This window comes from Rhinopithecus roxellana, chromosome 4, assembly GCF_007565055.1.
Source record: "Rhinopithecus roxellana isolate Shanxi Qingling chromosome 4, ASM756505v1, whole genome shotgun sequence".
In the NCBI taxonomy this organism is placed as follows: domain Eukaryota; kingdom Metazoa; phylum Chordata; class Mammalia; order Primates; family Cercopithecidae; genus Rhinopithecus; species Rhinopithecus roxellana.
In genome coordinates, this window is record NC_044552.1 from 67,604,723 (window position 1) to 67,628,590 (window position 23,868).

Sequence of the window (23,868 nt, forward strand, 5' to 3'; positions counted from 1 at the left end):
GTCTCTCTCTGTTGCCCAGACTGGAATGTAATGGCGGGATCTTGGCTCACTGCAACCTCCACCTCCCGGGTTGAAGTGATTCTCCTGCCTCAGTCTCCCAAGTAGCTGGGATTACAGACATGTGCCACAATGCATGACTAAGTTTGTATTTTTTAGTAGAGATGGGATTTCACCATGTTGGCCATGCTGGTCTCGAACTCCTGACCTCAAGTGATCCACCCACCTCAGCCTCCCAAAATGCTGGGATTACGAGCATGAACCATCATGCCCAGCCACATTCTTGTAGATATAGTGGATGTCTAGATGTTTTGGGAGACCCCTCTGGGACTGTGTCATGGGGTTGAGGGGTTCTGTGTGCATGTGGCCTGTCACAGACCTTAGCTGTCACATTGTTTCCAAGCACTGGCGATCAGCCCAAACTCAGCCAAGTCCATTTGCAAAGGGCTTGGGTCTGAGTGACGGTCACTAGGCTGGGCTCTCTGTGTGTCCCTTCTCATTTTCATGTTTTCCCAAGCCTAGGCTTCTCTTTAAGAATTCTTCAGCATCACATAGGGACCAGGTCAAAGAGGTCTGGGGCCAGTAGGAAATGCAACTGTGCTAAATTTTGATAAACAGTTTTAGAAAATGAATTGAGAAGCGCTACCAGTCTGTGTTACTACGAGAGCTCAGACTCTCCAATCAAAGTTGGATGCTTTTAGGCGATTGCATCTCCAAAGCTTGTGCTATATCTTGAATAGATATCCATGAACACAGGCAGAGGGCCCTTTCACAAACACAATCTGTATGTCTTTATATCCAAAGTCAATTTCCAGAGGATGAAACAGAAAAAAAGTTATTTACTTATGTATTTATTTATGGCCCAGAACTCCTCTAAGCAAGGAAAGTGAACACAAGAATACAGATTTAGGATACAGTGTAGCATGGTACAACAACTCAACGTTGTGAGCCTATGAGATCCATCCGCTGTTGAAGACTGCTGCCGGCTTCACCATGCAGGGAGAAGTTACAAATAACTTGTGCAACTGGGCACAAGGTTCTTAACTCGAACCTATATTACTGCATATGTAAAATGGCAATAAACACAGAACAATAGCTCATGAGGTTATTGTGAGGATGAAAGGATATGTTTTACTGAAGCATTTAACGCAACGTCTGGCAGACACAGTAAGTGCTCAGAAGATGTTTGCTGCTATTGTTGCTATCCTTGTTTGTCATTTGGAGGAGCTTAGAGAATGAAGAATGGAGACAACATATTACAGAGCAAAGAGGGACATGCGCCTTGCTTGGCACGTGTTCCCACTGATCACTCCTGGTCACTGAGAAGGGAAGCCAAACTTGACCTCTGGCACCAGTGACAGAACCAGAATCTCAGCATTCATCATGAAGACGTGCTCCATGAAGGGGAAGCCCCTCACCAGGTTCGGTGTGTACTAAACCAGCCTAGAGGCATTTTACAGGGAGCCAGGGGCCCACCTTGACCATCGCCTCCTCAAGGAGAAGGGCAGTGGCTTGCAGTGCCACCTGCCTCCTACTGGGCAGCATGCCTCTGTATCCCACACGGCAAATGAAAGGACAGAACAGACAGAAGCTTGAAACCAGCAGGATGACAGAAACTCTGCGTAGAGGGAGAATCAGGACCGTTTTCCAAAAGGAGAATTTCTCTCCGTGAAAAGATAAAAACTGGTGTTTAGAAAATATATTACCTACTCAATAAATGATCACTCTTATTGTCCCGGTTTTTATTTTGTTTTTGTTAAGGGAATCCTGGATTAATACAAGAACAAATAAGAAGAAATAAAAGAAGAAATATTTTTTTCTTAATGATAAGCCTGCCTAATGTGTAAAACTTCTAGTTTAAAGTGATGCAATTATAAAATTGTTTTTCTGGTGAACCATTATAAGGCCAAGACCAGGCTTTGTGAATCATTTTTCATCCTTAAGACATTTTCTGAATGTCATTATCCTCGATGTTAACTATTTCATGACTATATTGCTACTTTGCCCTGTGGCTGAGGACTGATTTCTTTTGGGCCTCGGTTTGGTCTAATTATAGTTAATAATCCTTATTGAACAACTGAAACATTCTTTTCTTTTCTTTTGGAGACAGTCTCGCTCTATCCCCTGGGACTGGAGTGCAGTGGCATGATCTCAGTTCACTGCAACCTCCGCCTCTCAGGTTCAAGCAATTCTCATGCTTCAACCTCCTGAGTAGCTGGGATTACAGGCACCTGCCACCACGCCTGGCTAATTTTTGTATTTTTAGTAGAGATGGGGTATTGCCTTGTTGGTCAGGCTGGTCTTGAACTTCTGGCCTCAGGTGATTCGCCTGCCTTGGTCTCCCAAAGTGCTGGGATTACAGGTGTGAGCCACCACACCTGGCCTGAAACATTCTTTAATAGCAGAATGATTCCATACATTGTGGCCTACCATACTATGGATATATATTCCATACTATGGGATACTCTAAAGACACCAAACGAAATGAAATAGATCATCAGGTATTGACACTGAAGGTGCCCCAAGTTATGCTTTAATGAAAAACAAAACAAATTGCACTTCCTCTTCCTTCTACACACACACACACCCCTATTTATGCATAAATGTGTATGGGTATATGCATATAAATGCATGGAAAAGGAATGGAATGAGACATATTCAACTGTTTAATGGTGAGTTTCTCAGGGAGCAAAGTTGGGGAGGTGTTTAGTTTGGGGAGGGAGGTGAAGGGAGATTTTAAAACGTTTGTGTATTTCATTGGACTCTTTTACAAGAAGACCGTAGTCATGGAATCTGTGGTTAATAGACTAAGACATTAAAAATATTAATAATCCCAGCACTTTGGGAGGCCGAGACGGGCGGATCACGAGGTCAGGAGATCGAGACCATCCTGGCTAACACGGTGAAACCCCGTCTCTACTAAAAAATACAAAAAACTAGCCGGGCGAGGTGGCGGGCGCCTGTAGTCCCAGCTACTCGGGAGGCTGAGGCAGGAGAATGGCGTAAACCCCGGAGGCGGAGCTTGCAGTGAGCTGAGATCCGGCCACTGCACTCCAGCCTGGGCAACAGAGCGTCTGTCTCAAAAAAAAAAAAAAAAAAAAAAAAAAAAAATTAATACTGGTCACTTCTGTACAGAGCAACAGTGAGGGCTGATGGGGTACTGAGGCCTTTTGAGGCCCTCCAAGGAAAGGCAAGATGCACACGTTTCTTTATGAGAGGTGCGCATGGCCCCTCTTAAAGAGGCCAACTGATGGCAGCAATCTTGGTGGTGAGTGGAGATGATCAATTCCAGGAGTAGCCAGAGCTCCAGTGTGAGGGAAAGGGAAAGTAAATAATTTCGCAAAGTAAACAGATCAAATTAAATGCATTTTTCATTCACTAGAAAAGAGAGCAGGCCCTCCTCTGTTTTATTAATATATTTTAGTAGAGTATGGATTTTTTGTCTTTTTTGGCCTCTTTCCCTTGTTCCCACTGGCCCGTGCTGTCTTTTTATTTGATTTATCTGTTTATTATATTAGGTTAAGAACCCAAAGGCCATTTTGCATGGGACACACTGTAAATACCCATTATCATGGTTATATATTATGGAGCTGATGAAGGAAGACAATTTATGAAGAAATGAGATTATCTCAGTTTTTGTATAATCTATTGTATTGTAGTCTGAAGATTACATATGCAGTTAAGAAAACGCACCACATCTTGCAGTTGGCAGTTCTCTCAGTTCTGACTGCACAGCTGTGATATCAGGGAGAACTAAAATGTGTAAGCCAATCTATTTATGTCAGCAATCCTCTCCCTCCCTCCCCATTCATACACACCTATTTCATTCATCATTTTGACAGTTTGCACAAGCAAACCATCCTAATTTTTTTTCAAGAACTCTTTTCACAAATTGAGTGTGATGTAGAATTAATCATACCCGTTAGGCAGGAGGTGGAGGACTTTATCGCTAGAGGGCATTTTTCGCCCCCAGCATTCAACTTCCTCCATATTGCATCACAGAGAATTCTCAACCACCCTCAGCCTTCCCTCATCCCACAAGGGCACAGCATTCGTAGCTGCCTTCAACTCAGTGAAGTTTGGCTCTTACTTCTCTGTTGAAAATATTTCTTTCATGTATTACAACTTTTTTTCCATTTTCATCACAGCAAGCCATCATTATACTTCTTGTTATTTTGCCTTCTTGGGAAATCCCCTCCTGCCCATTCTTCCCCCTACCCTTCCACTCCCCGCCCTCTCCCAGATCTTTCAAAATAAAAGGTACTTAGAAACATGGAGATTTTAAGACATCAGCTTCAAATGGAAAGTACTACTTACGACGCTTCCCACTAAGGAAGTGGCAGGCGTCTTACTGGTTATGCTCCTGCGTTTTACTTAGAAGTTTTCTAGAATAATGCAGCAGAGGAGAAGGGTAAAGAAGTTCTAGTTTGCAATGGTGACAATTGAGAAAACTTTGGTGCCCATCTTTTACTGTAGACTTGCAACTTGAGTTTTGTGTGTAAAAATCTATACCTTATGCCAACCAGTGTTTTTACACAGGGAGGAAAAAAAATCACACCTAATTGCAGTTAACCATTTAAGCTTAAAATTCCAGCTCTCAATGCCTATGTGAGTTTTTGTTTCCTTCCTTATTACAAAAGAGGACAATCTGAAAACCATAGTCCAGACTTAAAATTGTGACGACACTGTTAGATAAATACATACTGCTTTGCTCTGCGCTGCACTTCAAAAATTATATAGATGCTGACAGGTTAGTGGAAGGGGTAGTCTTTATATCTCAAAAGCAGGTGGGTAGCCCTGACAAATATTAGTTACATAAGCCTAACGGTAGCTGTACTCAAATCAACACAAAGTTGCTTTAAAAGAGAGAAACTTCCTAAGCCTGTTCTCATGCCTGCAGACGTGAAGGAATTGGATCTGAAGTGTAATTTTCAGCCTAAACTTTCAATAGCATGAAAACCTCACTTCTTCCATGAAAGAACTTTGAAGCAAAAATCAGAAACACGCACTCAGGTCCTGACTCAGTGGTAAACCAGCTGGGTGACTTTGGACCAATCGTCCCCACTCGAAGTACAGAAACTGACTTTCATGGTCCTATGCAAAGCTAGGAGATTAGGGCCTTTAAGTTAGTTTATGATCCCACACTTTAGCTTCCCTTCTCCCACATGACATTATTTCTGCCCTTATTTTCAGCTGAGTCGTGTCCAAATAGTCCCTCACATTTTTATAAGCAATGAAAACATTGCTTTTATATTTTTGACTCTACGGTTTCTGTTTCTTGGAATAGAAATCAATGTCCCTATTTTATGGTTTTGTGGTGACTGCAGTGCTGAAAGCCTTGAGAAACCCCACAAGCAGAGCCCAGGAATGACAATGGAATGCTGAGAAAGGAGGTGGTATTAAGATTTTGTAGGCTCCTGTATGAATTTGAAGATTTTGGGGGGTTCTTATAAGATTTTTCCTCTATGTTCCTAGTAAAATAATTGGAATTTAGTAAAAATCATTGAACAATCTTTTTGGTTACATAAATAAAATCTTAAAACCTTTGAATTTTAAAGAAAATTGTATACAGAAGCCATTGTTTATTCTTTTTGGACATGGAGACATTCACTCATTGATTTATTCACTATTTTAACTATATATATAGTTATCACATAATATATGTGTGTGTGTATATATACATATATATATAAAAGTATAAAGATATTTAGAGAAGCTATGCTCAAGGAACTCACAGTCTGTTAGAGAAAATAAGATTATTTTGTGAATCTTAATGCAGGAAAGATATGTGACGTAACAGGAGGGCAGCAAAGGAATGGTGGAGGTTAAGAGAAGCAGGAGGTGATTGTGAGTCGGGTACGATGAGAGTGAGACTTTGCATGCCTCTGAGCAGGACTTGAAATATTAGCTGGATTAGTGAGTGAATGAAAGTGAGACACGCTATCCACCACCATCTTCCTGTGAAGCGCAAAGTGACTTTTAGCGTCATGGAAACCATGAAGCAGTGAGCCACCGCTCTAAGCGGGTTTTACTTGGTAGGCAGCAAGAGGGAAGGAAGAACTTAGGGTGGCTGAGAAATCATCATGAACCAAAACAAAGCATTGCTGTGAGGTCCAAATCTCCCAGTCACTGTTTTGCTTGCTTTGTTAAATATATTATGGTGTAGAGGAAAGAAGATGAGCTTTGGTGCCAGAACGGTCTAGATTCAGACTCTAGTTCTAGTATTATTTAGCTCTCTGTGTGCCAGGGTCGTCGTCAGTATTGAGAATATTACCTATCTGAATGAGCTATTATGAGCATTCAGTAAGATGACTCTATCATTTCTATTAGCTTTGTGATCTAGCTTCAGTTTTCTCATCTGTAAAATGGGAATGAAAATGATAGGTACGATGGAAAGATGGCATGAGGTAGTGCATGTAAAATGCCCAGTTTCCTTCCTGTTAGGTAGTCAGTGCTTGATAAATCTAGGCCATTAGTAGTAGTAGTACTGGTAACCTATTTATATCTTTGGTAGATATAATCAGCATTTAGATAATCATTTATATTTCTGTACACACATTTCTATAGTGATACTTCCATATTATTTCTCTTATTTAGCATTAAAACTCTCTGTTGGATATGGATTCTTATTTCTCCATTATGTGGATCAGGAAACCCAGCTCAGAGAGGTGAACTGCAGGCAGTACTTCAGTCAGGGTGGAATCAGGCATGTTCTTTGATAACAGCAAAATTCAGGTGCCGATTCTATGAGCAAGAATCCCATGGTCTTCCTACAATATTGCACTAGGGCTGCAGGAGGAGCTGGGGTCACATCTACCATGTGTTGGTTTTGTCATGGAAAGAGCCAGATGAACCTGAGTTTGAATCCCGATTCTGCCTTTGATTACCCATGTCTTTTCAGGAAAATCAATTTAATCTCTCCAAGCTTCAGTTTCCTTATCTGGAAAACAGGCCTTGTGTTATTTACTTTATAAGGTTGTTGGGGAGATTAAAAAATTCAGATGAAAAAATGTATGTCAAGAACCTGTCACTTGAAAACTCAGGAAATAGCTAACTCCTGTTTCTTAGTTGGCAGAGACCCGAATTTAGAGATCTTCTGGCCTGCATTGCCTGGGATGCTTCACAGAATACGATTTCTTGACAGAGGTTAGGTGAGGAAAGGTTCTGTGGCTAAATAACCTTGGGAAAGATAGATGAAACAAAGCTGAATGAGGCTCTTTTCTGCGGAACTGTTTTTTAGAGACAGAGTCTCGCTCTGTTGCCCAGGCTGGAGTGCAGTGGTGTGATCATGGCTCACTGCCTTGAACTCCCTAATATTTAATTTTTTTGTAGAGATGATGTCTCACTATGCAGCCCAGGCTGATCTAGTCTCAAACTCCTGGCCTCAAGTGATCCTCTCACTTCAGTCTCCCAAAGTGCTGGGATTACAGGTGTGAGTCACCACACCCCAACCCCACAGAACATATTTAATGGCTAGTAGATGATGTCTTCCAGTGTGCGATGTTGCAGGAGCATTGCTTAAGTTCCTTTGACTACAGAATTCTCTTTAGTAGATCATGTCAGGTGACAGATGTCCCATGTTTTACACATTGAGACCTGGTGGTTAAGTCAAGCATCTCCCTTTGATAGCTGAGGACACTGTGTACAAAGGGTTAAGCACAGAAGATACGCAGGACTGGGCCCAGCACCAAGCTCGCCTGCTATCCTCACTCCTCCTGCATTCACACGGCTTTGGGTTATTAGGGCTCCTTGCCTACCATTCCTCTAGTGCCTGCTGCTGGTCCTAAGTGGGTCCAGCAGCAGGTCAGATGGAGTATCTAGATATGACAAAGGAGAGAAAGAAATTCTAGAGGCATCTAGTTGTAAAACATACAAGAAATGACAAAAGGGAGATTCAGAGCGGGATGGCCACCCCACAGCAAGGCGGCCAATAAATCCCAATTGTGGCTTCTTGTTAGGACTGGGTCCATGAGAGGAAGACATTGAATTGTGCACTTGCAACCACAGTCTGAAGCTAAAGAGACTAAGGAGAGGTTGCCTGTTAATATTGCGAACTGCCACCCAGTCACATAGCCATTTGCAGCCTGTCCATATTTTATTGAGATGAGCAATTACATGTCCTGTAATGGCAATGAAGCAATAAAATTTATGTCTTGTCATCTTTAACAAGATTAGACATAACCCTACTCATAAATGTAATACTGAGTGGAGATTTTTAAGAACATAAGTATAGTTAAGGATCCTTGAGTTTATCCCTCATAGTTAATTAAAATCCTCCCCAAGAATTGGCAGATGATAGATATAAGGACATTGAACCTTTTAATCCATGGAAGGGTGAACTAATGATTTTTCCATACCTTGCTCAGCTTCAGCGGGGTCTGCGCCTCACTGCATTTGTACCATATAGATTTCAGAAGAGCAGCGAAGGGAGTGACTCCGATCCCCGCGGCAATGCACACACTCACTGGGTAGTGAAATACATCTGTCAGGGCAGCTCCAAAGGGCCCGTCCACTGCCAGCCTGGAATCACAGAGGAACGCAGCCTATTTGACCTTCAGAACACCTTGCTTGTGAACCCAAAACCATCTGGAGCTGGTGCTTTTTATAGGACGTGTTTGCCAGTGCATGCAGAGGTTGACTCTGTGCTTGAAAATGCCCTGTTTGGAGAGCCTGGGGTTAGCATGAGGATTTCCAGCTCTGCCTTATTGGGAGACAGCCAGGTTGTCCTGGCTCAGGCACTGTTCATAGAAGGACAAAGCCTGACATCTCTCGCTATAGCTCAGGCCTCTTCCATGTGGCATGCTCTCCTTACAGTTCTTAGAAGCTTGTTTTGGCTCCAAGTATCATTGAGGCTGCTGGAAGAGCCATCTCCCTTTCCACCCCAGTTGCCATCAGAGGGAAAAATCTGGAAGCATCAAGATAGCTTAGCAGGCTTATCTTTCCTCTTCCTAGTGTCATTCTCCCCTTTTTACTTTTGGTCACACATCTTAGTAGGTTTATGTAATTTTAGTCTAATGGAAGCCATTCATTTGGAATAAACACAATTTTGAAGTCATTTGTCAGTTATGTGGAACTTCTAAAACCCATTATTTTAGATTATACTGACGTAAAATCTGTAGTAATTAGGCCTTGGGTATCACTGGTATTTTTCTCTGCTTAGCAAATTTTTCTTAATACGGATAAAGTATATTCACTGAATAAATAAGAGGGTCCTTAGCATGGTCCTATGTAGACTGGCCCCTGAGTTCTTCTCCATCTCTTATCACTGGTTTTCACTCTGGTGAGATATTAATATTTCTAAAATATTAAATACACAATACTCCCTACTGCCACCGGGCCTTTGCATACGATACCCTTTTCCCTTGGAATAATCTTCCCCAGTTTCTTTTCTTTTTTTTTTTTTTGAGATGCAGTCTTGCTCTATCTCCAGGCTGGAGTGCAGCGATGCGATCTCGGCTCACTGCAACCTTCGCCTCCTGGGTTCAAGTGATTCTCCTGCCTCAGCCTCCCAAGTAGCTGGGACTACAGGTACGTGCCACCATGCCCAGCTAATTTTTTTGTATTTTTAGTAGAGACGGGGTTTGACCATGTTGGCCAGGATGGTCTTGATCTCTTGACCTCGTGATCCACCCACCTCGGCCTCCCAACGTGCTGGGATTATAGGCATGAGCCTCTGCACCTGGCATCTTCTCCAGTTTCTTCCCTCTCTCCTTAGTTAGTTAATAGTTATTCCTCTGGTAGGTCTTATCCAAATCATTCTTTTCCTGTGGAAGCCTTCTTGAACCCCTCAGATTAGATTAAATCCCCTCTTATATAATTTATAGCTACATGTTCCCCTCCTCTATAGTCCTCATCACAGCTGTAATTTTACAATTTATTGGTGTGTGTGCATGATCTGATTGATGTCTGTCTAGAGCTGTGAGGTCTAGGAAAGTAGGAGTCAGGGCTGTCTTTGCTCACTGCTGTAACGCCAGCACTCTCTGACATGAAGTTGTTCAATAACAATTGGTTGAATAAATTGTAAAGGGAATGTTTAAAATATTTCAGTCAGCAGAATGTATTAAATAACCTCAACTATTCCAAAAGCACACATTTACATATGAACAAAGATATGCTAATTAAAAGGTTTCCGAGTTATTCATAACCATTCCCTAAGGGGTGTCTGTTGAGGACACCGGAGGTTGGCCCATTTGGGCTTTACTATGTGTTCATGAAAGTTCAGTTGGGTTTATTTTAAACTGTTCTATATGCCAGACTTCCTAATAATTCAAATGAACTCTCCTCAAGTTAATCTTAATTAATAAGGCTTTATTACATATTGATATATGGAAATGGAAGAATAAAAATAAAAGGTCATTAACCAGAAATGGTTAGTATCTTAGCCCACTGTAGATTATTCCATAAATAATTAGATAAAGGAAATTGAGAGAAAGAGAGAAAAAAACCCTGTACATAGATTAAAATGTCTTATTGTTCATTTTTTAAAAAGAATCAGTCATATTGGGGATTTATTTGACACTGATTTAAAAAGATATCAAGAATTTTGTAATTAATCCACAGAAATATACAATAAACAAATTTCTACATCTTTAGAATTGAAACTCAAAGCTACAGGAGAAAGTATTTAGTCTAAGTTCCCTGCTAATACAGTAATCCTCCTGCCACATCCCTGAGAGATGATCATATTCCGATGTTAAACTGCAGGGCACCTTGTTCCACTTAGGGGCAATTCTAAGTATTAGACAATTTTTTCTCGTGTCTTACTGAAATCTGTCTTCTGACAACTCTCATCTTTTGCCTTTCTGAGAAGCACATTCCAGATCTTTTTCCTTTTTTGCATCTCAGGCCTTTAAATAGTTGATCATAGCTATCACGACACCCCAGTTGTTCTTTTTTGGGCCCAAATTTCTCCATTTCTCCAAATTTTTAACAATCTGAATCAACTTCCTTTGCACAAATTTTTGTTTATCAAGTTTATGCAGCTATCCCTGCCTTGAGTCAGACACAGCGTTCCTAACAATGCTGCTCAGAAAATGATTCGTCTTGCCTGCATCCATGTCCTGTGGGTCCTTGTTGGATAGTTCAGCAGCACCCCACCCTACCCCATAAGTTCCAATCTCATCTCTCTGAACTGACTGCATTTACTCCTCTAATAAACACTTCCATTGCTATCTCTGTGGTAGGTGACCATTCTTATCTTGGTAATAATAATAGTAGTTAACTCTTTGAGCACTTACCGTGTGCGAAGTATTATGTTAAGTGTTTTTATGGACTGTTATATTTGATCCTAAACAAAGCCATGAGTACCATTATTGTCATCTTCATTATACAGATGAGGAAACTGAGGCAGTGTGTTGCATACGTTCTCCAAGATCATACACAAAGTTGGGCTTTGAACCCAGCTCCTCTCACACTGCAGCCCCCAGCTCTGGGCACAGGATAACTTGCTGAAAATGCTATCCTCTGTTTACCTTCAGAAGGTCTAGTCTTTTGAAAGAGCTCACATTCTCTCCCTTTTTCTTGGGCTTAGAGGAAGAGGTTTCCTTGTTCTTTTTCTGGGCTTGCTTCTCCTCCTGGGCTTCTCACTCATGAATTCCAGGGGCTGGATTAAATTTGTCTGGGATCCAAAGCAGTAAAAAGATATATTGCTCTCCCCAATATGGTAAATTTAATTCAAAATTGAAACAGTGGGGAACTGTAAAATCATCCAAGGAAGTCCAACAACATCCTGATTCTTTGTATGTTGAAGATTTAAAGAAATTCTAGTTTTTTGGAAGGCTTTGCCTACACACATACAGAGGCAGAGGGCGAAACAAATTAGTGAATGGAGGAAAGCAGCTCTGTTTATGACAACTCATTTTTATCGAGCCCATAATTACTTACTGAGTGACTGCGGGTCAGGGCCTGTTCTAGGCCCTAGGAATGGTAAAGTGAACCAAACAAAGCCTCTTTTCTCATAGAACTTCCATTCTAGTGTGGAGAGATAGACAGTAAACAAACAATCAAGCAAATATTTAGCATGTCAGGTGGTGGTATGTACTATAAAGAAAAATAAAGTCAGCGTGTGGCATCATGGCGATTGAGTGACTGCTGGGGGTTGTTTCATGGGAGTGGGAAGGAAAGGCCTCACTAGAAGGAGACATTTGAACAGAGACCTGAAGGAAGAGAGGAAGCTGCCCAGCAGAGATGTGGGGAACAGCATTCCAGGTGGAGGGAACAGCAAAGGCAAAGGCACTGAGGACTGCATTTTCAGTGTGTGTGAACAACAAGAAAGCTGGAAGAGCTAAGCCCAGGAGGGAGCAGGAGGTGGAACAGATGAGCCCAAGGAGGCCCTGGGGATCCTGTTGGGCCTTGCAGCTGGCAATGCACTCCATAGGCAGAAAGCATATCAGCTACTGAGTAACCAGTACCGAGTTCTTCTTGGGGGACTGGCTGAAATGCTATCCGGTTTGTGAAGGGGAAGGGTGGTTGATAGAGGAGATAAGTGTATGCACACAAGGCAGAAGCCAGGTAGCAAAAAGGATGAAGCCTTTTGCCTTGGCGTTGCCAAGGGGAGAGCAGGGACCGAGAAAGCAGTTAGATACTGTGCCCTGCATATGTGTGTGTGTGTGTGTGTGTGTGTGTGTGTGTGTGTGTGTGTGTGTGTGTGCTGGGGGAGTTGGTGAGGGTGGGGTGCTGTGCAGTGCTTCTACTTTTATGTCTGATTTTAAGCATTTGCACTGCACTCTGAACCTTAAAATTTTATTACATTGCTTCATTTCCACTATAAAACAGAAAATAGTCAGGTGTTGTCGTCTGATCTGGGGCTCTGGTTTGAGCAGATGATGTTTCTACTTGGCTTGGCATCATACCATTCTTGAGGACCAGGGTTTGAAAGGAGGCCTGTGACTCTTCCTACCCACTAAATACAACCAAGCCCAGGGGTGCAGTCATGGCTCAGTAGCCTATGAAAAGAGGGAAAGCAGGACGATAAGCAGATTAAATTTTGTGTCTCAAATTTATTACGGTACCTTGTTTGTCACCAATAAATATTTGTCAAATTAAATGAGATAACGAATCCATATTGGCTCCAGGGCTTCATTTATTCTTTTGTCAAATCTTTCCTCTGTATGCACTGCACATCAGACACTGTTGTAGGCACCGGAGATTCCAAGGAGGAAAGACAACGTCCTGCCCTCAGGAACTTCCGTTTGAAGTGTCTCTGCCGAGCTCCCTACCGAAGTGCTCACGGCAGTGGCTGCTTCTTGGTAGTTCCTGATACCCTCCAGGGATGGCAGAAGTAGGAATCTCTTGATGCTTCTTTTCAAATATGAAATTCTTCCAAAAATGTTTTTCTCATCATTTTTTTGGTGTCCCTGTTATTCCAGAGCCCCAAATGTGTGCTTTGTAAGCTTTTGGGTAACCCTGCGTGAAGAGTGGGAATTGACCTGAAGCCATTGTTTACTGAACAGAGCCAAGGAGTGGTCATTTACATTGGCACTTCTGTCATGCGCCCAGGCCTTTTCTTTATCTTTCCTCCTCCTCCTCCTCCTCCTCCTCCTCCTCCTCCTCCTCTTCCTCCTCCTCTTCCTCCTCCTCTTTCTCCTCCTCCTCCTCCTTCTTTTTTTGAGACAAGGTCTCACTCTATCGCCCAGGCTGGAGTGCAGTGGCATGATCTCGGCTCACTGCAACCTCTGCCTCCCAGGTTCAAGTAATTCTCCTGCCTCAGCCACCCAAACAGCTGGGATTACAGGCACATGACACCACACCCGGCTAAATTTTGTATTTTTAGTAGAGATGGGGTTTCATCAGGTTGGCCAGGCTGGTCTCAAACTCCTGACCTCAAGTGATCTGCCCGCCTTGGCCTCCCAAAGTGCTGGGATAACAGGCGTGAGCCCAGGCTTTTCTGAATAGAGTGATGGTGTGGTCAACCCCATTGACATGTTAAAGTCCTAACCTCAGTACTTAGAACATGACCTTATTTAGAAATAGGGTTGCAGACATAATGAATAAAGCTAAGATGAGGCCATGCAGGAGTGGTATGGGCCCTTATATCCGATATGACTAGGGTCTTTATAAGAAGAGGACACAAAAACATAGCATCCTTGTTATGAAGACCCGACTTTACAAATATAATCAAAAAAACTCAGAGTGTGATAGAAAAAAATGCCTAGAGTTGTCTCACTCATTGCAGGCTACATAGAAGTCACCAGGTGATGCTTTAGGACCTGGGAGAGAAACCCCTTTCCTGGATCACCTTCTCTTGGCTGAACACTAGTTTTTTTTCTGTTCTTTTTTTTTTGTTTTTGTTTCTGTTTTTACAGAAATAGATGTGTGTCTCCTAGAAGTCTACAAAATTATGCTTTTTATACACATTCTCAAATTTAAAACATGGGCTCAAACTCACCATCTAATAAAGGTATTGCTGAATCTGGTAACATGTTGATGCATTAAGATACCTTACTTTTTATAATGTTGCGATTTATACATGAGAGAAAGGGGCACGAACCTTGGCAGTCTCCAGGGCTCCTGGAGGGCCTGTCCCTCTGCCCCAAAGGCCTCCAGTAGCGCTGCCGTCCAGTCTCCTGCTGCCCGGATGTGCACGCTGAAGAAGTCTTCCTGGGGGGCAGAGGTAAGGGTGAAGGGGTGCCACTCCAGCGAGGATATGGCCGAGCACTGCACCAAGATGTACTGCCCTGGCGCCATTTTAAAGCCACGCTTTTTCATGTGAAGTTCCAGGACTCCAGAGGGGTGGCTTACCACCTACGTGAGAGCAAGAGAGTTGGTTGCCTTTGTCCTCAAAATAATAAAGAAACACCTTTCATTCCCTCAAAGGTGTTCACAATTTTAGATGAGCTTGTTTCAGGTGTAATTTATATATCCCATCTGCTATTAGCTCCCAACGATATTTGCCACCACTTTCACATCTGTGTTTGCAACTCCAGCAAGAATCATGCTCCTCTGCTTCAGAGGGCAGTGTTTGAAATAGCTGTACCCAGGTGCAGTTGGTGCCCAGCATGTGAGTCCATGTGTCAAATGGCCAGGCTTTCCACAGCACAGTCAACCAGACCCAAGAGAGTAGAAGCTTGCGTATTATTATGCTTAGGGTTATTAAAATAGTCACCACATTAGCTCTGGGTTTTTAACATCTAGGAACATTTTTTTAGCTTTTTCAATGATCTGCATCTTATCTCAATGTCTTGTGAATTAACCCTCTTATTTCTTCAGGCTAAGTGAAAAAGGATCTTCAAACTCACTTCAAACTCTTTTCTTGTTTTAGTTGACTCCACCTTCAAACTCTTTTCTTTTTAGTTGAGTCTTATCCCGTGTCCTGACTCCACTGTGAGTTTTAGATGTAGGGAAGCATTGTGCAAGGTTTCTAGTAGTGTTTATAAAAGTTTTATGACTTGCTGCTTATCAGAGGGAAAGAGCTAATTTCCCTTCTTAGATTTCTATCTTGTTTCCTGAAAAATCTCTCCAGGCCCTCCCGTCTTCTTTTGTGACAAGAGGTATAAGGGAACAAAATCTAGCATCTAGATACTGTGACAGTATTTTTCCATTCAAAAGAGAATTTCACGGCATTTTAATCATTGGTTCTAAGTTTTCCCTCTCCCTACTGGTATCTGTTCTGACACTGCGGTTAAATGGTCTCCCTAGTAACAGCTTGAGTAGGTTTCCAGAAGTTTTACAGTCTGGCTTTTGATACAGCCTGACATCCTTTGGTGCTTAACTTAAAAACAGCAACATAGAAACAGCTTAAAGCAGAAATAGGAAGTAATTTCTATACATCTGCTTTCATGAAGGTGGCTATAGAGATACAGGATTCTGTTAAAATTATGTTAGCAAAGTGGGATAGGCTTGGCTAACGGAGAGTTTCTTCTTGGACATTTCAAAAACTAGGGGAGAGTATTTGGCACCTTTTCACTCTCCTAGGCATGCATTTTTTTGGTCTTGGTCTATCCCTTCCCAGCTTCCTCCAGCAAGAGGTAAACATTGTGAGGATGTAGAGATGCGAGAATGGGGAGCAAGCCTGAAAAATGCTACCAGGAGCACGCCGCTCACGAGGGTAGAACTCTGTCTTCATCCTTCATGCTGCTCATGAGGGTAGAACTCTGTCTTCATCCTTCCTCTCCATTTTTCTTCCCCACATTGGTCCCTCTTGCTCTGAACCTTATGGTGACTGTTTGCCCTTCCTCTGCTTGTTAGTCCCCAGTGAGAGTGTATAGATTTGAAAATGTTGTTTGTTTGCAAAATTTGTGTCTTTACTTGGTGAAGGAAGTGATTCTCCTTCAAGTCACTATGACCCATGTAAAGCACACTCGCTCCCCTTGCATTTCACCCTAGAGAGAAACCAAAATAAAGAAAAAGCGGATCATTCCAGAGCTGTACAATAAACCTTTATCAGAATTCTGTGTACCGTCTGGAGCCCTGATCCCTGTCTTCAGCAAAATTAGTCACACTAAAAGATGCTCAGGATACAAGCAATTATTAGAACAGAAGATGAGCCTCTAAATTACAGACAGTTCTGCAATAAAAATGGCAAATTAAAAACTTGGGCTAATAAAAAATTTTCATCTACACTCAGGCTTTTATTCAGACATAAAGCTACATGCATACCTTGGTAATGACAACTTCTTGTTGAAATCGCCAGAATCTAATTATTCTTTCACATGCATACAAGACCACAGGGCCTAAAATCCATTTCCAAGCCTGCAGAGAGTAGCAGAGAGAGAGAGAAAAAGGAATGAAAATAGAATCCAAATATTTTCAATTTGAACCAAATCAATATAAAACATGACGGGGTTTAAACATTTTTCCTTTAACTTTGGGCCAGTTATCAACAACAAAGATGTCTCCTTGTATTATATACTATAACATTCAATTATTTCTTGAAGTCTACAAGCTTATTTAAGAGATTAAATTCTTCTATATTGGTTTTTATGCTTACTTGATCAATGATGCCTTTATGTAATTGGAAATAATTGAATTTGCAAAGAAATAAAAAAGCAGATTGATGTTTATGTTACATACGATAGAGTCATAAATACTCCCAAACTCAAGCCAAAGTCAAAGCTACATTACTCGCCCAACACAGGACACAAGAAATTGCATTTTAAAATCTCAAATAGTACTTTTTGGGCCAAGAATGCATCACAACTAGAGGGTCTGCCTGAATAAACACAGAAATACACACACACACACACACACACACACACAGTTATATAGAGTAAAATATAGTTTCCTGATACCTTAAATTTAAGTTTATCTAATCACAGCAAAAGACTCAATAATTGTCTAGAGAATTGTGATGGTGAAAATGTCCTTTTTAAATCAGATGCTATGTGAACCTTTGGTGAGTATAATGTGCATTACTGATGATCAATTTACCAGCAGGCTATTGTATCAGGCGCTCTGAACAACATAAGGTGTCTTCCTCAGTAAAAGGGAAGGGATGGGAAGTTACAAATTTTGAAGAGTTCTATTTGTACTGAACAATCCCATGAGGCATATGTATTGTCTTGATTTTACAGAAGACGGAATTAAGACTCAGTCAGATCAACCAAATTGTCCAAGGTCATAAAGGGAAGAAGGTGTCTGGTAGAGATGTGAACTCAGATATGCCTGACTACCCAGCCTGAGTTCTTTCCAGGACCCCAGGCTACCTCCCACGTGCATTGCCATATTGTCGTGGTCCTTTCTGTCCAGCCCTGAAATTGATACTGAGGCTTGTTTTCCAAAACATTAGAAACTCATGAACTCATTGAATTTTAGGATATTAAACGATCTAGGAAATCTACTCTAATTCTTTTTTTCTTTTTATAATTTTTATTGTTTTAAATAGACAAACAATAATTGTATATATTCACGAGGTACATAGTGATGTTTTGATATACATAATGTATCATGATAAGGTCAGGGTAAATTACTCTATTCATCATCTCAAACACTGATTATTTCTTTGTATTGGGAACATTCAATACCCTCTAATTCTTTTAGAATTAAAAGAAGGAAAATCCTGATATTCTGAGTTGCCTGGAGAGTCCGAAGCGGACCAGAGAGAGCCAGGGCTAGAACTCAAGCCTTTTCATGTGTCCCTACACTTCCTCCTAGGTTTTCTAAATCCACCGCCTTACCCCTTGAATAGTATCTAGGGAGGCAGGAAGGATGGCTCGGTCTTCGGAACTCAGACATTCACCACCCCTCACCAACTGACCCGTTACTCAGTGCTCCCTGACCAGTCGTCTGGCTCCGTCTCTTCTGTTGGTGGGTCACAAGTGTTTTAGCATTAGTTGTACTTCCTTTGAGTCACCACTTTCTCATTTTGTCTATTTCTTTTTGTTGATTTCTGGGTCTCTTTGCGTGGTCCCTCTTCTCAACTATATCAACCATCTTTGCTTTTTTTTTTTTTTTTTTTTTCCTGGGGGGCTCTTGGCCTCATAAAAGCTAGATCGATGGGGGCAACACAAGGCAATTTGACCCACTTACTTTTTCTGCCTCAGTGAGGCCCAGCAATGTGTTCGGAACAGCAAAGAGAATAAACCTTTTGTCTCCCTATGCTGTGGATGACGAGGTGAAGATGATCAGAGTAAGGGGAAATTAGGAAGCGTCCCTAGGAAGCACGGGGTTGGGCCAAGCAAAGGAATCCTTAGGTCTCTTATGCTTGAATGAACCAGAAAGCTTTTTGAGAATTGCTTTGGCTGTTTACAGAAATGAGAGTGAGAATTGGCAGTTCTTTCTATGTGGGCTAAAAGAGATATTTGCAAAGACACTCACAGTCTTCATATATTTTTACAAATAATCTTCCCCACCCATTTTAGAGAGTTTGGGGGCATCACACACTTCATTTTGGTGATGTCAAATCAGACATGGTCTCTGATATTTTCCACGGTAATAAAATGTAATGGATTATTTTTCTTTCCATGGTTCAGGTAGGAGAATGTAAGCTATTAATCCCTGACTCCATCTCAACCTGAGTATATCCCTTGCTCCAAGAGGAGGTAGCCAGTGTAGTTACCTGTGTTGTGCCTGGAGCCCCTGGAAGTCAGGGCCTGAGGGAGAGATGGCCAGGGATGAATATTAGGGAACTGTCCTTGCAGTGATACCTGGGACAGACAAGAGTGAATCAAGACAAGGAGGCCTTGATTCAGAACAAGAGGGATGTGTGCCAAGGTAGATGCTGGGCTGGGTGTCTGAAGACCTGATTCTGTCCTTGGGGCCACCACCCCTCATTCTGTGCCACTAGGCACATCTTGGGATTTATTATGTTCACAATATCCTGTTTTGTAAAATGGGAACTAGCTGGAGAAAATTATTATTTAAGTTCCCTCCAAGCTGTTAAACACTATGGCTTTATTCACAGAGATAAATAGAACGTTGGGGCTATGTACTTGTAGCTAGCAGCAGAGTGCTGACAAAATGGGGGTTAAGGAAGCTGGAGATTTACAGTGAATGCTGTGGGGTGTGGAGGAGAAAGTTCATGGCCACAGAGTTAAGGGCTCTGGGTCTTTGATGTGGCTTTACTGGGAATGCCTTTTGTGACCATAGGTAAGACACTGAAACTGCTTGGACCTCAATTTCCTCAGCCATTAAATAATGGGGAAGAACTATTTAGTATCTAAATTTCCTTAATGCTAAAATACTCCATGGCTTCTTGGATTTATTTTCTTCTTCTCCAAAAAATACTCAAAAAGTCACGCTACAGTGAGTATTTTATGATAGAAATAAAACAATGTTGATTCAAAAGCAGCAATAATGAAACTTGTTTCCTTCACTTTCACTCCTGGTTTTTCATTCCTACCAGAAAATAAGAACATGCTGGCTTTGATTTTATTTTATGTGTGTGTTTATGAATAGCCTCTTTTTCTAGACAATCAGATCTCCTGGGGCAGGTCCCACGTCTGTGAATCCTGTCTACTGCATTGCCAAGCAGTGCACTTAGGCACTCAGTGAAAGTTCGCTGAATTGACTCTACCTCGGTCAGGGCTTTCTCCTTTACCACTCACAGCCTTCCCTAGTAATTACAAAGTGTCAACCTTATGGTTACGATTAGTTGATGCTGTAGTTAAATGACATAAAGTGCTTCTTTGGCCTAGGACGACCAGGCATCTTTTGAGACTGGATTGCATCAGAAGCAAACCAGGAATCTGGAGTCCTGTATGCATCAATGCATTTGGGCTGGAAAGGGAGACTGAGACAAGCAGGGGAGGGGGGACTGCCGGGTATAGTTGGTTTCTTTAATCGGTTCCGTTTATGCGAGGTGAGGTACAAAGCATTCTCTGTCCTAACATTGGGAACAGTGCACCACTGAAGGAGAAATGATACATATTCTATTGATCAGAGCACCGTGAAAATGCCCTGAGTTAAGAGAGGCAAGGAAGGAGAAATGGAGCTTTGCAGAGACCGAGTAGGTGTGGTGCAGTGAAGCACAGGAACCCTTCCTTGTCCTTGGGATGCCTTTCGGATTCAGTGTCTATAAGACATCAGAGAGAGTATCGTACGGTTCAGCCAAGCGGTAATTGCATAGCCCACACACGCTTTGACTCAGGATCCATTACAAACAATGGGAGAGAGTGACACCCTGAGTTTGGGTGTGCAAGGAAGTGGAGCAGGGGAGAGTTAGAGAGAGACGAGTAAGGCCCCCTCTTAATGATAATTAATGCCAGCAAACGCTGCTGGGAGCAGGTCCTGGTCTGTATTCATGAGGTGTGGGGGAGTATTGATTTTTTTATGGAGACGCTGTAGCTGAAAATTTTAGAGAGGTATTCATGTTCCTTATTAATATGCAGGTTGGATAGTGGCTACTGAGAGTTGAGTTTAAGACAGAGACAATCTATACCGGCCATTAAAAGAACCACAGTCTAATGGGCACATCTATTCTGGTTCTCTTGGTTTTAAACCTTCCTCCTAGTACTTTCACCCTTAAAATCCAGTGCTTAATTTAATATATTTGAGGGATTTTTTTAAAACAATGCAATCACTTATATTCTTCATATGTTGATGACTTAATTTCCCAAATCTTCATCAATTGTATATATTATACCCTGTTATTCCATGTTTTAAGTTACGTATTTTTGGACACTTATTTCCTCCTACTTTTTATCTGCCAGTTGCATTTATTTTCTTGCAAGCATCACTTGGTTGTCCCAAAGATTTGCACTGTTCTAAGATACCAGAGGAGGCCAGATAGGAATATTATTTCTCTTTACCTACGCTACCAACTGTAACGGTTACCACCTACCCAGGAAATCTGACTTTTCAGATCTGTGGACATTATCATCTACACAAATTAATTAAGTATCTTCTTGGCTAATGTCATCATTATTTCAGTTACAAAAGCTTAATTAGGGCAAGAAGTAAATGCATTTGACACCCTAAGTTTTTGATCCCCAAAGCTGTGGAAAGGAAGAAGGCAAGCTTATAAAGAAGGCCTGAGCCTCATTTGGCTGTTCACGGACCTAGGTTTGAGCAGGGGTGCTGGTAATTCTTGGACTGGGAGCAGGGGCAGTTAAGCAGAGGACACGTGGCCAAGGATGCAGGGAGCACAGAGAAGGGTGGTGAGGCCTAAGGCTGACCCCTCCAGGGACATCAGTGTGCTGTTATGAATTCCCACAATATCAGACAGTAGTATTTAAAGGTAAGTAGAATAATACATTTCAAAGCTGAACATAGTGCTTTTGGCAGTAAACCTCTTTAAAAATTATCTGTAACTTGATTTCTCCGTTAGCACACTTAATAAAGAGTTGGCTTTGTCTAGTGGTGAAATGTGCTTTCTTTTTTTCAAGCCTATAAAAGCTCTATATTTTAACTGCAGGGACATTTATTTTTAAAAGCTCCTGGGTTCATTCTTACCGAGGGTTCCTTGCCAGAAAATTGAGGCACAGGGCATTGGGCCTCTGTCTGCCATTCTGCATAGCGGTCTCTACAGAAGGTGATGTTGTGCAGAGAGAGACTGTCTTGGGTTTGGCCTCGAACAATCCGACTTGTTAATTAAGAAAAGCAAAACAAAACAAAAAACAAAAACATCAAACTGATTTTGAGCAGTCTTGTTATTCCACAGATATACATTCTACAGTGAGCTTGGAAATATCACTTCCAGTTCTTGAAACTCAGGCTGTCATTCATTTCCCCCACCTTCTTTAAAACTAAGCATTTAAGAAGCTTCGAGTAACTTTGAAGATCCCAGAAAAGAAGTGCCCCTCTGTGGTATCCTGTGTTAAATTGAAAGTGTCTATATTAGAGAATTCATAATGAAGGGAAATTGTTTGAACACATCCTTTTGTAGACTGTTGAATTTAATTAGGTTTCATCTTGTCCTGATTGCTGATTTGGGCTAATTGGCTAACTTTGTACTATTTGGTTCTTTTGCAGATTTATTTAACTTCTACCCTCATTGGGTTGTTTCTGAGTGCTTAGAAGTCTTCAAGTGAAGAAGTCAAAAGAAGTGCCCAGAATAATGGTATTTTTTCCCCTAGTGACCACCAGCAAGCCAGCGTTTCACTCGGTCAAAATAGGTCACAATGGAGTGTGTCTTCAAGATGGTATTGATACATTAGGAATGGAAAGAGAAGGCAGTCTTAATGAATAGAGCACTGGACAAAGAGTCCTATAATCCTTCTATATTTTATTTGCCATGAGTGCACTCCTGACTGGCCTTTGACAAGTCGCTTTGGTACAAGCTCCTAGGGTTCCTCCTTGGTGCAGACAGCAAAGCCCAAGACTTTCCCAAGGTCAGGGAATCTGGGAATTGTTTGGTTCCTAGGTGTTAGTGAATAAAATGCATTGATCTGTTTTGAGAATCATGGTACTCTAGACTGAGAAACCTTAGCATCACACAGACTTATGTCCTGGACAGCCTGTGGAGTGGTGTGGTCCCTGTTATATCACAGGGCATGGGAGGAGGGAGCAGTAATATGCCCTTGGAAACAGCCTGGTGTCAGCTAGAACTGACATCTTGGCCTTTGTCCCAGTCTGTTTTATGGAAGCCATCCAAACTTGATAACATCCCTCTGAGTTCGATGAGAAAAACTATCTGTAAATCTCCAATGTACAAATGACGCCCAGGCATAGGCAGGGTGAATAGTAAGTGAGAGTCAGAGGAAGGATTCCAGACATTTAACACTTTCATTCTCAGGCTGTAGGCAGCATTCCCCGTAGTGTCTAAAAGAAGCCTCATCTTATTCCACAAATGCTGTATCTTTTAAAAATTTTAAACTTTTGAAATGGCTTCATCTATGCCATCCCATAATAGGAAGATTAGTGGGCCTTAACACATTCCAATAATCCTACTTTCACTTGGCACTTTGTGTAGAATTTGCAAATTGCTTTTGCTGTAAACAGTAGCTGTAGAATACTTCACACTGAGAAGATTAAATGAGGCCCTTATCCTAAAATAAGGTTTTCAACTAGGTTAAAATCACTAAAAAATTTCATCTTATGATATGTTATTTGGATATCAAAAATATCTCCAATGAAACACTGCCCATTGAAATTCTCTTGTGCTTCTACAGTGCACCAGGGTGTGGATGTGGGGGATGTATGTTTAGTGGGGCAAGTACATAGTGTCTGTGAAGAGGGCTTCTAGACTCCCCTGGGTTATAGGTAGCCTCATAAATACGCTGCAGGGGTCACAACCCCGGCGTCATGAGCGGAATCAGCAGTAGGAAGGGGGGACTGACAATCTCTGAGTTGGAACACACTAGGACCGTCACACACTATCCACCTTGCCCACCCCAAGTACAAAAATAACTGGTGAGATTTTCTTTTTTTTTTTTTTTTTTTTTTTTTTTTGAGACGGAGTCTCGCTCTGTCGCCCAGGCTGGAGTGCAGTGGCCAGATCTCAGCTCACTGCAAGCTCCGCCTCCCGGGTTTACGCCATTCTCCTGCCTCAGCCTC

At 41.8% G+C, this 23,868-nt stretch overlaps 1 protein-coding gene across 1 annotated transcript in view; it reads right to left on the reverse strand.

Annotated features, from left to right (window-relative positions):
- Positions 1–23,868, reverse strand: part of NOX3 (NADPH oxidase 3) — a 61,565-nt gene that overhangs the window by 20,308 nt on the left and 17,389 nt on the right. The window contains exons 7-10 of the mRNA XM_030929425.1: positions 21,826–21,955; positions 16,594–16,686; positions 14,486–14,739; positions 8,355–8,517 (exon numbers count right to left, since the gene is read on the reverse strand). Of these exons, the coding sequence (XP_030785285.1) occupies positions 8,355–8,517; positions 14,486–14,739; positions 16,594–16,686; positions 21,826–21,955 (640 nt within the window). The remainder of the gene's footprint in view (positions 1–8,354; positions 8,518–14,485; positions 14,740–16,593; positions 16,687–21,825; positions 21,956–23,868) is intronic.